The sequence below is a fragment of the Lytechinus pictus genome, chromosome 13, assembly GCF_037042905.1.
Source record: "Lytechinus pictus isolate F3 Inbred chromosome 13, Lp3.0, whole genome shotgun sequence".
Lineage (NCBI taxonomy): Eukaryota > Metazoa > Echinodermata > Echinoidea > Temnopleuroida > Toxopneustidae > Lytechinus > Lytechinus pictus.
The window spans coordinates 17,120,855-17,135,438 of NC_087257.1; the positions used below are offsets into that span (position 1 = coordinate 17,120,855).

Sequence of the window (14,584 nt, forward strand, 5' to 3'; positions counted from 1 at the left end):
CTCAAAAGTGCAGTTTTGTTGATGCTCTAGTCTACACACACACTGTAGCAGTCTAATATATTTTGATAAAGAAGCTACATTCGTCCATCAGGCCGTCAGTCCCCAATAGCCCCATCGTATGAAATACATGTATACTATCATGGTAACTTTGCCATCCGTTGAGAACTTCTATTAAATCGTTGGTTTTGATTGGCTGTTGAAAACTATTACCATGGTAGTACTATCGTAACTAACCAAGATCCTAGTTCCTTCAAGCACATTTTAGTCATGTGACAAGGTCTCGTCAATAGACCAGTTCGTAGTTACTTCATGGACAATTTTGGTCAAATGACCTTTCATTTCTTTCACAGTTATAGGCAGATTTCAAAGCGAGATATTATGAAAGCATGCCTTACATAGCAGAATGAAGATATTGAATAGATCAGGTGACCAGAATAGCACACCAATGAACACTCTATGAAGGTATTTGTTGCATTTCTGCTTTGAATGCATATTAGAGCATGTTGTACAATGTACTTGGCATACTGTGAAATACAAGTCATTCGTGGACGTATTGTTGTATTTTGTGGATGTGAATGAAAAACACAATACAAAAGAATATATGAATAATCAAGACATCAAAGTTGGTGCTTATCTCATGAAACTTTAAACCACCATGTCACTTTAGATACTTCCTCTGATCATGCGCAGAGTGGAACTACGAACTGGCTTATTGGAGGGTTGTGTTCTAGGGTATCGAAGACTGTTGGTGAATGACTTGATTTCGCCTGGGTTTTGTGATTACTTTCAATTAAAGTCGCTCAATTTTTATTACATCAGACACGGGAGTGACAGGACCTTGCCTGAGGCGCCTCACCCAATGTCAGAGTCGTGTCTTTCTTACTCTAGAATCCCACAAGTGTCTTCTCATTGCTATTCTTCACATTCATCCTCGTCAAAAAATGTTAATATATGGAAAAGCTACTGCAAAAAGAAGCAGGGAAGACAATTTACATGGCGGCTCGCAGGATGGGTTTGCCCCCTGAATGCTCAAAAGATCCCTGAAAATGAAAGAAAAAAGGAGCTCCAGAAAATTCCAATTAACTGCAGTGTTATAGCTAATCTAATGATTCAGATTTAGGCAGGACGTTGTGAAAAGTAGCTCCCCCCCCAAAAAAATTGCCTGTAGTCTAAATGTTAATATGGGAAAGCTACTGTAAGAAGACGTAGGGGTAAAAAATACATAGGGGCTCGCGGGGCGGCCTCGCTCTCAGATTGCTCAAAAGGGCCCTGAAAAATACAAAGAAGCCCCTGAAAATCTCTAGAAAAGGCCCCCCCCAAATAATAATGATAATAAAAATTTGCCTGAAAAGATGCATAGCATTAGCACCTTTTTACTTATGGGATCTAATAAGGTGCTATGTTTCTTTCACCTTGGCTTTTCAGAAACTGATATTTCTTTATTGAGGATTTAAAATGAAACAAAAAAAGAAAAGAAAATGGAATACCATGAAGAACTTGAAAAAGTGTGAAGCAGAATCTTGAAGCATATTAGAAAATTGGTACCTGCCATGCCATGGATTTAGGCAGTCTAAGGGTGCGTTTATCCGCCACTTTTTTACCCTATAATCATGATTCGAATCATGATTCAAATCATGATTCTGCAGAATCACGATTGCGTTTAGTCGAAATTGAATATAATCATGATTAGAATCACAAACATGAAACACGAAAAAAGGGGCGTTTGGAAAGACGTTTCTGCAGAATCACGTACGAAAATGTTCGAATAAACGATATCGTGATTTGAATCATGATTATATGACATCACTGTGTCGGGCTACGGCTTTCGGTTTGACTCTTGCCAAGCTCAAGGCTCTCTATGTGCTCATTGTATGTACATGATTACTCTGCATGCATTTCTTGTCATGTTCAAATTCTGTGTTGGTCTTCGCATCGTCCACTACTTTTCATTTTTTGGTCATGTCTTCAACTTCAAGTTCTAGTAAATGAATTAACTGGACAGACAATGATCTCAGTTGTTGTTGAGTATAGAGTGTCAATATTAAATTGGATCTACGCTGAAATTCACTTCCGAACACCATTTTGGATTGACTAACAAGATGAATAGAAGCATATGGACCCTATATGACAGAAGTAAACTTAGGTTGAATTCTGGAAGCAAAATATTTTTCGAGAGCCGAAACACGTGCGAAAAACTTCCTCTGTCAAACTGCGCACTAGTGATGCGCACTGGATTGGCCCGAATCTGAGGAGAAACAGCTTTGGAATGAAGGTCGTCTAAACGCTGATTCTGTGATATCGTGATTCATGTTTGTGTTTTGAATCATGATTCAAATCATGATTCAAATCATGATTCTGGCTTGAGGTCGCATAAACGCAGCCTAAACCAGCTGACCAATAGGCGGTGCTGCACCAGCCCGAGTTTGCTCAATCTCAAGAATTTAGCCCAACCAGCCCTCTTCACGATTAATCTTGAGATTTAGGAAACCCCATCTCCACCAGTGCAAGAAGAGCGATTCTTGCTCGAGCGAGGCATCGATGCATTATGGTCTGACGCCGAGAATAAACAATCCTGAGTCGAATCTTGAGTGCGTCTCCACCTGCGAATTATCAGGATAATTCATAATTCATATTTTGCAAATAATCCTAAGTTGACTTGGGATTGCAAGCTAGAGATTAATCCAGCAAACTATCACGATGATTGTGTCTCCATTACAATTAATGTTGTGATTGTTCAGATCAGGATAATCTGCCGGATCAGAAATAGTGTGATTATATGAAAACTCGGGCTGGTGCAGACTGCCCTAATGTAACCAGGTGAACCTGCTCACCAAAGGAAGTCCCTGTAGCCTGATATGCCTGTCTCCTTTTGTTGTGCCTGATGAGATTAACTCAGTATAATAGTTGGCTCACTCTATAGGAAGGTGATAGTGATCTTTGGGGGTTTTCATGCTTTTCTTGGTTTCACAATTTAAAATCAATAACTAATTATTGGCTGCCCTGGCTGTACAAGCCCAAAGTTATTGTACAGGGGGAAGTAATGTATGTTGACTCGATGGTATATAAGACTTCATTCTATAATCAGTAACTGATGTGCGTATTATTGATTCAAAATTCAGTTTATGTATAGTCATGTCGGTCAGCCAATAACATGCCATTACACTTTCAGAATGGCATTAACCAATGCATGATTGATTTTTATATATTCATTGAAACGCTTAATGTAAACCTGCAAGAAGTGCGTTTATCATCAGCATTCCTCCTGAAATATGGTTTCTGGTGAAAGCAGAAATGCATTATTTTACACAATTTGATAACACTCTAAATGTCAAGGCTTTAAAATCAAGATCGGCGGTGAATAGTGACCTGCTGAATATCAGATTTATTTTTGATCTTAAGGATTAATATATTGAAATCCTAATCTGTTATCTTTACATTTGAAAATAAATCTAGATTGGCTGTAAATAGTGACCAGCTGAATATTGTATTTATTAATCTCAAGGATTAACTTCACAGCTGAATATTGTATTAATTTTTGTCTCACCTGCATAGCAGAGTGAGACTATAGGCGCCGCTTTTCCGACGGCGGCGGCGACGGCGACGGCGGCGGCGGCGTCAACACCAAATCTTAACCTGAGGTTAAGTTTTTGAAATGACAGCATAACTTAGAAAGTATATGGACCTAGTTCATGAAACTTGGCCATAAGGTTAATCAAGTATTACTGAACATCCTGCCTGAGTTTCATGTCACATGACCAAGGTCAAAGGTCATTTAGGGTCAATGAACTTAGACCATGTTGGGGGAATCAACATCAAAATCTTAACCTAAGGTTAAGTTTTTGAAATGTCATCATAACTTAGAAAATATATGGACCTAGTTCATGAAACTTATACATAAGGGGCCCGTTGCATAAAACTTTTTACCTGAGAAAACTCAGGTTGTTTTTACCAGAGTTTTTGCCCTGTGTTAAAGTCAATGGCAGAAATCAGACTAACCTTAGTTTTCAGTTTTTACCAGAGTTTTCTCAGGTAAATAGTTTTATGCAACAGGCCCAAGGTTAATCAAGTATCACTGAACATCCTGCATGAGTTTCACGTCACATGACCAAGGTCAAAGGTCATTTAGGGTCAATGAACTTTGGCCGAATTGGGGGTATCTGTTGAATTACCATCATAACTTTGAAAGTTTATGGATCTGATTCATGAAACTTGGACATAATAGTAATCAAGTATTACTGAACATCCTGTGCAAGTTTCAGGTCACATGATCAAGGTCAAAGGTCATTAAGGGTCAATGAACTTTGGCCAAATTGGGGTATTTGTTGAATTACAGCCATAAATTTGAAAGTGTGTTGGTCTAGTTCATAAAACTTGGACATAATAGTAATCAAGTATCACTGAACATCCTGTGCGAGTTTCAGGTCACATGATCAAGGTCAAAGGTCATGTAAGGTCAAAGAACTTTGGCCACGTTGGGGGTATTTGTTGAATTGCCATCATATCTCTATAAGTGTATTGGTCTAGTTCATAAAACGTGGAAATAAGAGTAACCAAGTATCACTGAACATCTTGTGCGAGTTATAGTAGTTTTCAAAATCAGCACTGCTGCTATATTGAATCGCGTGATGCAGGTGAGACGGCCAGAGGCATTCCACTTGTTAGTCTGAAGAATTAACTTTAAATCTGGAAATATTTCAATCCATATCTGTTATCTTTATATTTAAAAAGAATAAATCCAGAAACAGGTTTTTCTAATTTGATCAAGATCGTAACATAACTAATATTCTTTTTGAAAAAAAACATGCAGCTCAACTTTAGCTCCTCCCAGGCCAAGTCAATGCAATATAAATTGTCTAAAAAAAGAAACAAACAGAATCACATAAGCACTCATAGAATGAAAATCTATCCATCCATCATAAAAGCATCTTTAATTGTCCATACCCTGAGAGGTCCTCTTCATCTGTAATGCCTTTCCAAGTCCTTCAGTGTGGGAAATTCCCTTATTATCATGAATATGATTAACCATACCAGTGTACACAGATTGACTGTGTGCAGTACACTTAAAACCGCTTTCAAACTGGCCTCTTTATTTTTCGAACTTCTCTGGCATGCATTCCTTACTTCCCCGGTGAAGAAAAAAATTTACCCTTTCGCATTGACATCTCTTCCCCGGCAAAAGTCGACGGGCGATTTCCTGGGGCAGAAGTAAGTGTAGACCCGGTGTCAATGAAGGTGCACGCTTTTTTATATGAATTTTAATTGTACTCTTTCCTTTATCAGTAATTGCAGATACCTAATTAATTTTATCAGTGAAGTTTAGGAGATGACGGCTGGTAAACACTTCTCAGCTCGGTGCGTGCATGCAGAACGAACTAAAAGAAAATTGTTAACGTTGCTTTTTACTCATTACAAAAAGGTGTCAAAAAATCTAAACTACAATATATTTGAGAAATATAAGCAAAACAAAAAAAGAATGGAAGTATTTTTATATTTGTCGTGCATTATCAGCATGTAAAATAACTCTGTTATAATAAACATCGTTAGTAAAAAAAAATTGTATGTTCGAGGGCATTAAGTTCTATGAATTGATCGTTCATATAGCTTGGCCCTCCCCATTTCTCCACGGAAATAACAGCTAGCTATAGCACACGGAATTTCAGTTTACAGGGGATTTCGGGAGAAGTTCTCTGGTGAGCTTTCATACTGGCCATTTCACCTGCAAACTTCGCCGGGGAAGTTCTCCTGTGTACCTTTCATACTGGACACTTTCCCATTCGCTGGCGAACTTTGCCGGGGAAACGCGCAGTATGAAAGGGGTATTAGAAATAGAAATACATGTACATGTAGGTGTTAAGTAGAAACATCCCCTCTTTTCTTGGAGTGATAGAACTCTTATTTAGAGTATTTTTTTACTGTTCAGTATATTTTTTTGTATTGTAATGATTATTTTGATTACGGTTTTTGGAGCACTAATAGTATCATCAGCAGTAACATTGCCAACTTTTCATTTTCCTGTTCCTGTTCCAAATTATCTTGTTGGAGCTTTATCACCTTTATTTGGATGTGGATCTACTGTCAATGAAATATCAAGCTGGTGTAAGCATAATTTTAACATACTATAGAAAGTTTTTTTTTCTTGAAAGAAGGTAATAGCTCATTGGGATGTGGTTTGCTCCAAAAAAAAAAGAAAAAAAAAATAGGAAGCAATTTCAATCAACTTAACTCACTTCCTTGATTCCAGAAATATCAGAAGATTTCAACATCTCTTTGAGGTAATGAACTTTTCGGAAAATAATTTTTCAGGAAGAATTTTTCAGAACCTTTCAGCTCTGATAATCGTTTCGAGTGAGGACATGGCACACATGCATTTTCTTGAAATTATGTCATTGTTTTAACTTTGGAAGCTTTCATACCCACTCGATCAAAGAAAATACCTGATTTTTTTTCTCATTACACTGTAAGACTTCTACTCGAACAGAAAATACCTGAAATTTAGTAGGTCACTACTTTTCAAAGCTACTAGAACTTTTACAGGAATTTCTTTCAAGGTTGCAGCGATTTTTGTAGTCATAAAGAACATTACATGTAGATTCGAGGCAAGAAAAATGTTTTTGTTTTCAAGTGCAAGAGTCTTACTGTTGGCTCATAACTTCGGGAATTTAATCTGGTTCAAGTGTTTGTGAATACACACAAAATTGTATCAAGTATTGTGAGACCTGAATAAACTCTCATATTTAACAGGTATTCTTGTGATGGAGGGGGTATGAAAGCACAATATGTCAACGTTCAAATTTATTTAAAGTCCCCTATACAGTCTGCAACTATTACAGAAGAGGAAGCTCTGATAACACAATGGATTGTATCCTCCTTGATCACTAGCTGTCATTGGATGTATTTTTAGCGCTATTGTATTAGCATTGATTGTTATCTCCCATTGAACAGGGACTTAATATAAAAAGCAGAAGGGTAACTCCAAATTCATTATGTACATGTAGGAAAATGATGGTTGTTCAATGGTTATCTTTGTTTCGATGAATCATTTTCAAGTACATGTATCGTGCTATTTCACCAGGGGAGTCTGTCCTCTACCTCATTGTGTGAAAATCTAGTGACTAGTCTGTAGGCACAGACCCTGACTAAATCTTTGATCACCGGGAGGGTTTTGAGACAAGGCAAGAATGAATTTTTATGAATAGTATTCATCATAGTATAATAGAAGCGGGCTTTGAGACAAGACTAGCACAACTTCATGTGAATTAGTATTATTCATTATACTAATTACTAATATGTATAGCCTGTATAGTGTGTGGCAAAATAGAATGACTGGTTGCCAAACAAAGAAAGAAATGAAGAAGGAGAAGGAGGAGGAGAAGAAGAAGAAGATGAAGGAGAAGGAGAAGGAGGGGGGGGGGGGGAAGAGGAGGAGAAGGAGACAAAGGAGAAGTAAAAAAAAAATGCTTATAATGGAAAGAGCAAAATACACAGATGATAGAACTAAATATGAGGAACCAGTTTCATTATTTACATGTTGCATCACTTTTTGTTCAATTCAATGACAAACTCACTTTCAACCAATCAACGGGTACTATTCAGGTAGCTTTATGAAAGAGCTTATTCATGTGAAGTGGATATATATATATATATATATATATATATATATATATACATACATATATATATATTCAAGTAGGGGACCTGGGCCAGAACATTGACGTCATCAAATGCATACATGTACATGTGCTGGAGACACTTCCAGCTTATATTTCAACAGAATAACATGTCCATACAGCGTGAAGGATTACTGGAAGTACCACTTTGTTTTCTATTGTTTTGCAGTGAATAGCATGAGAGGGTTCCATTCACAGCGTATCCTTTCATTGGGGAGGGGGTCTGTGAAGCTCCACACAGAGGGGTCTTCCTTGAAACCCTTTCAGCAAGTCTAATCACTTGACTGGTAAAGATAATTAATCAATAGTGTTTTTTGTAGCAGAGGGTGGTCATTGCTCTACTTTTGCGATACCATTCACCAAAATTAACATGGAGAAATAGGGTGTGAAGGTCTAAATGAGGTTCTGGGGCCCATTTCACAAAGAGTTACAACCGTTGTAAGTAACTTTGCCATTATCTTAATGGCAACTACCATGGTAAACTTGACTGTGATTGGCTGCCGAGCCCTGTTGCCAAGGTAGTTGCCATCATGGCAAAGTTACAACAGTTGTAACTATTTAAGAAATGGTGCCCCCGATCAGTGTCCTCATGATGGCTTTAAATAACCAAGAGATGTACCATATGGAGGCTTAGATTTTGTAGGTCTTTTAATCATAATGTATGTCCATACAGCTGGAAGGTTTAAAAAGTTTTGAAAGTGATAAACCCACATACAAGTATATCTGTTGGATTGGATGTCTCGGAAGACTACAGTTATGTTGCAGAAAGATAGCAATGTGCTATTTCGGATGTACAGTGGATTTTAAGCGGTTATTAGTTCTCCAGGTTCATACAGTTGCGGCAAACAACCATTTTATGACAAAGTCTTTATCAAAATCAAGGTTGTTTTTGCCACTGTTCCATTTTATTCCTTGATTTTCAGTACATTGCCATGAACTTAACTATGAAAAAAAAACATAAAAATGATCATGCAAGATTATCATCACAGATAAAGCACATGTGGGACTATGTGTTATTTTTTGTTTGGATAAAGACCCATCTCCCTGGCTAAAATGGCATGCTTTGTTTTGCTCATTTCTCCGCACTTTAACATTTTCTACCAGAATTATTGGATGCATATTTTTATTCATACAGTACATTAACACATAATTTCTGATCTTGAGTAAATAAAAAAGATGACCATAAATACATTTAAAAAATGATAGTGATACATGTAATATCACCAATGCTGATAATATTAACTGGCCTTGAGGGGAACATCAAATATGTTGCCTGCAACATAATCATATTGGCCCGAGTCTTTAGACAAGGGCAATATGGTTCTTTTAAAGGTAATATATTTGATGTTTTGTGAAAGACGAGCCAGTCAATATCTTGATTATTACAGTACCTACAGTACAGCTGTGTTATGTCAATTTAAGCTATTATTTGGAACAATTTATATGCCTGTTTGCTTGTAAAATCACTACTTCTGATGTCAGGTTATTCACAAACTTGGCGAAGTATTCCTTGCTAAGCAATAGTGACGTAAATTGTTACCATGCAGTCGCGCATCATGCATGGCGCGCACATACAGTTAACGTGTAAAAAGCTTGCGCTTGAGTTTGATCAGCCGGGAATGCGTATGCACGGGCCGCACATTATCTACAATGCGTTGGTTCCAACCAGATTTCGCAAATATTGAAATTAACAATCAAAATCGGCTCCTACTGCGCAAGCGCACAAGCAAAAATATGGCCAACGTTGCCCTGTGCTTTTGTACAGTATTCCTTTCGGCAAAGCCTGGGGCAACAGGGCAAGTGTTTACCCCGTTGGTCTCAGATTGAAAGTAGCGAGTGAAATATGACATTTATCTATCTGCTAAAATGCCTTATATACATGTAGGTTATAATTACATGTAAATATAATCTTCTGAGTTCATGTAATCTTGCATACAAGAGGTTGTGGCTACTTGTATCTGTCAATGTCATGGACTTTAACCTAATCCTTTCTTTGCCAATCACCTCATGATGAATAATTATCTAAATTTCTGGGAAAAAGGAAACCTGTCAGATTTTTCTCCCTTTTTATTATTGCATTGCATGTGAGACGAATATGAACTCTGTAATTGTTTGGCAACCTGCCAGTTCTCGTGCACATAGATGTGTGAGATGGCATAGAAGCACAACGGGAAGTTTCGAGATTGTTGTGTTTTGGTGTTTTGTGCTTTAATAATACATATGTAGCAAGGCCTTTTCAGATGGAATATTTGTATTGTGATGTCATAATAAACATAGTAGTTTTAATGCCACTGGCCTACTTTCTTGAACTTGATATATGCATTTTACAACACTACTACCCTTTTTACACACGCTAAAATTTCCTTAACCCCGTACTATAGGTGGGGCTAAATTGCCATTTAGCCCCACCTATAGTACGGGGTTAAGCTTAGCCCACTTTCTTTTTACACATCATTTTTGCAAAGTGGGCTAACCCCACCTTTAGTACGGGATTATTTGGCCCTGCAAAAAAGCAGGGTTATCCCAGCAATTGCGGTGCTAAGAGCGATAGTACGGGGTTAAGATCGCTAGTGTAAAACGAAAGTGGGCTAAGCTTAACCCCGTACTATAGGTGGGGCTAAATGGCAATTTGGCCCCACCTATAGTACGGGGTTAAGGAAATTGTAGCGTGTGTAAAATGGTACGAGTGAAGTACTTGTACTACGAATGATCGACAAAAACCACTAGTCCGGGGTTAGCGAGTTTCGTGTGTGAAAAGCAAGCATTCCTTATCCGGGGTTAGCAATAACAATTTGGCATGTGTAAAAAGGAAAAAAAATAGTACGGGGTTAAGGATAGTACGGGGTTAGCGATAGTCCGGGGTTAAGAAAATCCTGTGTAAAAAGGGTATCTATGTACTAGTCAGGTGATGTTCATTTTTTCTAGATTTAGTGTTTGTGGTTGTTGGTTAAAGGGTTGGTCCAGGGCTCCAGGCTGGAAATATTTATATCTCAATAAATAGAGTAAAATTCACAGGGCAAAATGCTGCAAATTTGATCAAAATCGGATAACAAATAACAAAGTTATTGCATTTTAAAGATGTGCATTATTCCGGTGAAACAGTTCTAGGCATGTCTTTATGAATATTAATAGGTGGGCTGATGATGTCATATCCCCACTTGTTCTTTTGTATTTTATTATATGAAGTTAGGTTTATTCAAATTTTTTCTACCAAGAACTAAAACAATTGGATTGACAACTGATTAAGTGCATTAGTTATTCATTGCCGCAACTTATTTCATCATAATGGAGACACATTTACGTATGTATGAAAAAATGAAACACTTATGATTTTATATAAGAAAACAGAACGAGGGGATGTGACATCATCAACCCACCTAATGAATATTCATACGATATGCATATAACTGTTTTCACAAAATATTGATAAACTTTGAAATTCAATAACCTCGTTATTTGTTATCCGATTTGGATGAAATTTTCAGCATTATGCTCTGTAAATTTTACTCTATTTATTTAGATATAAATATTTTCAGCCTGGACCATCCCTTTAAATTCAACTTCCTATGCAAGAAAAGGAGCCATCACAGCTTTGTATGGTGCATTTTGATTCCGGTAGAGCCTGTTTCACAAAATTAAAGTTAAATTTAAGTGAGATTTTAAAGTCATGCATAATGCTGCAGTCACATTTTCCCTACGGCGGCCGTACTTCGAGTTGAAAACAGTTGTTTTATTCATTTTTATTCAAACCACCTATATATAGCTGGTAAAAAAATCTTAAAACGTCTGTTTTCAATTTGCGTTGGGGGAAATGTGACTGCGCCATAACTGCCAAAATGCTGTAGAATTTAAAATACGATATCGTCGACTTGATGGATATGAAGTAGTGTGCATCATATTGTGTGTAATTGAACCAAAATGGTGATGTGCTGCCAAAGTTTTGTGCAACTTGTATAGCATTTCCATTGCAAGTTTAACTTTGAGTCATTTCACAAATATTTGTGAAAGACCCCCGGTTTCTGCTGGATACGATTTTGATTCAGTGAATTGTGAAATTTATGAAATACAGTTCCAGGGCATAGATACAGATGGCAGGGCAGAAATGTATTGAGGGAGGGGGGGGGGGGGGGGGGGGGGGCTAAACTTGAGTAAATGTACACAGACATAATAAAGTAATGAGTTTGAGGGGAGAAGGTACATGTAGTATACAATATTTTTTTGGGTGGGGATCATATTAAGAGAATATGAAGTTTTCTTCTGAAATTTGTTTTCCCCTGAAAATACTAATAATGATAATAATACATAGGATTTATATAGCGTCTTTTCCATTTTGATTAAATGCTCAAGGCGCTTTAGGAGAGAGAAACATAAAAGTAAAGAGAACTAGGAGAAGTATCCAGATTGTTTTGATGACTACTGAACCCATTTTCTTCTAATGAGAGTGCATTATTGGTCAACTTGGTTCATACTTATAAATAGAAATGATGACTAAAGACAAAACATACCAAATCCTCTGGGATCTGCATTGGAGGGAATCTGCTTGGCACAGACCAGCCATGACTGAAAGAAGTCATAGTACATTGTACACCGGGATTCGTAAGAAAAGTATATTCCATCATTTCCTGTAGCGTGTTCATTCTAGATTGATCTTGAACACAATTTACGAGAATAATGAGGTATTGCAATTCTCATATTTTAATTAAGAAATGTTTAGTTGACTTGTTCCCGATTGTAAGCTCTTTCATGATGCCTGAAGCAGTTGTTTTGTTATGATTGTACTTTGGAGTGCTTTTTTTTTCCTCGAGTGATGTCAAGCCCCATGACGTCAGTGTACAAGTTTTGTATGTCATCCCTCTGTGTGTGTGTGCCTTGATAGGTCATGCATGCTGGCATGCAAGTGTGTGTACACAGTCTTCAGTGCGTGCTGGTCACCGAGCGAGCCGAACTATAAGGCTGATCACAGTGACAGCACCTAACTCATTTAGTCGCGATCTGCTTGTGGAGAGGAGGTGCTAGGCTTCCTGTGCGGCACTTCGTGTTGATATGTATGTTGTATAGGCTGTGCTACATTCCCATGGATCAACAGGGTCATGCATAATTCATGTGTTTAGTATACAATCTCTTCATGGGACCTGACAGACATGCATGATAGTGCTCTCTCTAGCTGTGTTGTGATTTGACTCCAGGGATGGAAACCTGGATGCAACTGCAAGTCTCTTTCACTTGAAGTTGCGATCTTCACTCATACAGGTGATGCGATAGCGGTGATCTTTTCATGTTTCAAAGCAAAGTGATGGACTGTCATGTTTACTTTGTGTCTTTATTACTGCCTCGTCTAATGTGTCGATCAGCTTTTCTCAGTGATGACCTGGTAAACAGTAAACACAGACCCAGCCTTCATTGAGCTCCAGAAGTTGTAGGTTTTTGGTGGAGCCATACTAAACTTGTGCACATGCAGTCTTAAAGTGTACACTTGAAACTGATAAGACTTTTGCACAACTGCCCTTTAGCTGGTAGGTGGTCGGAACTGAGCGTCAACATCTTGTGGATATTTTATGAATCAGAATCGGAATACAGGAATGCCCACAGACACCGAGTTGAACCCAACACCATCGTCCTCACTAACATCAGGAATGACTGCAGCAAAGACTGCTCTTCACTACTCGTCCCCAAAGTTTAGGGGTGCTGCATGGGGCCCAGGCATGCCAGGTAAAGCTCTCACAAGTACTATATAAATTTACCAATCACTTGCATAACTTTTAGGTAAATAATCTCCCTTTGTAGGTCTTAAAGGACAAGTCCACCCCAACAAAAAGTTGATTTGAATAAAAAGTGAAAAATCCAACAAACATAACACTGAAAATTTCATCAAAATCAGATGTAGAATAAGAAAGTTATGACATTTTAAAGTTTTGCGTAATTTCACAAAACAGTTATATGCACATCCTGTTGGGCATGCAAATGAGGAGACTGATGACGTCATCCACTCACTATTTCTTTTGTATTTTATTATATGAAATAGGGAATATCCTATTTTTCTCCTCCTTGTCAAGTGAAACAACAATTAATTCCTCCCTGAACATGTGGAATGGGCATTGTTTAAGACTATATGATTCAGTCAAGTTGGTCCTTATTGTCAAATCTATAAAAAATGAAATATCGTATAATAAACAATAAGAAACAAAAGAAATAGTGAGTGAGGGACATCATAGACTGTCTCATTTGAGTTGTGCATATAATATCACTGTTTTGTGAAAAATAAGCAAAATTTTAAATGTCATAACTTTCTTATCTTACATCCGATTTTGTTGAAATTTTCAGCATTTTGCTAGTTTGATTTTTGTCTATTTATTCAAATCAACATTTTGTGGGGTGGACTTGACCTTTAAATATTGATATCTTTAATGCAAGATCACTTTTCGAAGGCTCATTTAGATCTAAATGCAAAGGAGTTAATCTGTTCCCTTATCATACTCCTCTCAGAGTGTGATGAGGGGGACCATTCCTGATGGAATGAGATTTCAATCTTTCAGGAGTCAGTTTTTACCTTTTTCGTAGTGAAAGTGTAAAAAAAAAAAAAAAAATGCACATTTCACTCCAAAAAAGGTAAAAATTCAGTCTTGAAAGATTGAAATCTCATTCCATCAGGACTGGTCCCTTACATCACTCTGAAAGGAGTGTGATTAAAGACTACATTAGCTCCTTTGCACCGCAAAGAGAAAAATGAAAATGGGTGGAAGGGACACTGAGGGGAATCATTATAAAGCCTTGCAAGGTCATGGCATTGGATGGAGGTGGATTAATTTAAGTTAAGCCCTTTTTGGGGTTCAACTTCAGTATCAGGCTTATGTGGATCTACCACCCATGTGTCTAATGTCACAGTCACTGTGTAATTTCATATAAAAACAAATCATCAA

General features: G+C 37.5%; 1 protein-coding gene across 27 annotated transcripts in view; it reads left to right on the forward strand.

The window, feature by feature from the left end:
* Nucleotides 1-12,138: 12,138 nt before the first annotated feature.
* Nucleotides 12,139-14,584, forward strand: part of LOC129274104 (histone deacetylase 4-like) — a 61,088-nt gene continuing 58,642 nt past the window's right edge. For 17 of the 27 annotated variants that reach the window (XM_064108386.1, XM_064108397.1, XM_064108387.1 and 14 more), the window contains exon 1: nucleotides 12,647-13,376. In XM_064108386.1, coding sequence (XP_063964456.1) covers nucleotides 13,223-13,376 — 154 coding nt within the window. In that variant the 5' untranslated portion in view covers nucleotides 12,647-13,222. Of the gene's footprint in view, nucleotides 13,377-14,584 lie in introns of all 27 variants that reach the window. The other 10 variants (XM_064108382.1, XM_064108394.1, XM_064108383.1 and 7 more) reach the window with 5 other exon arrangements.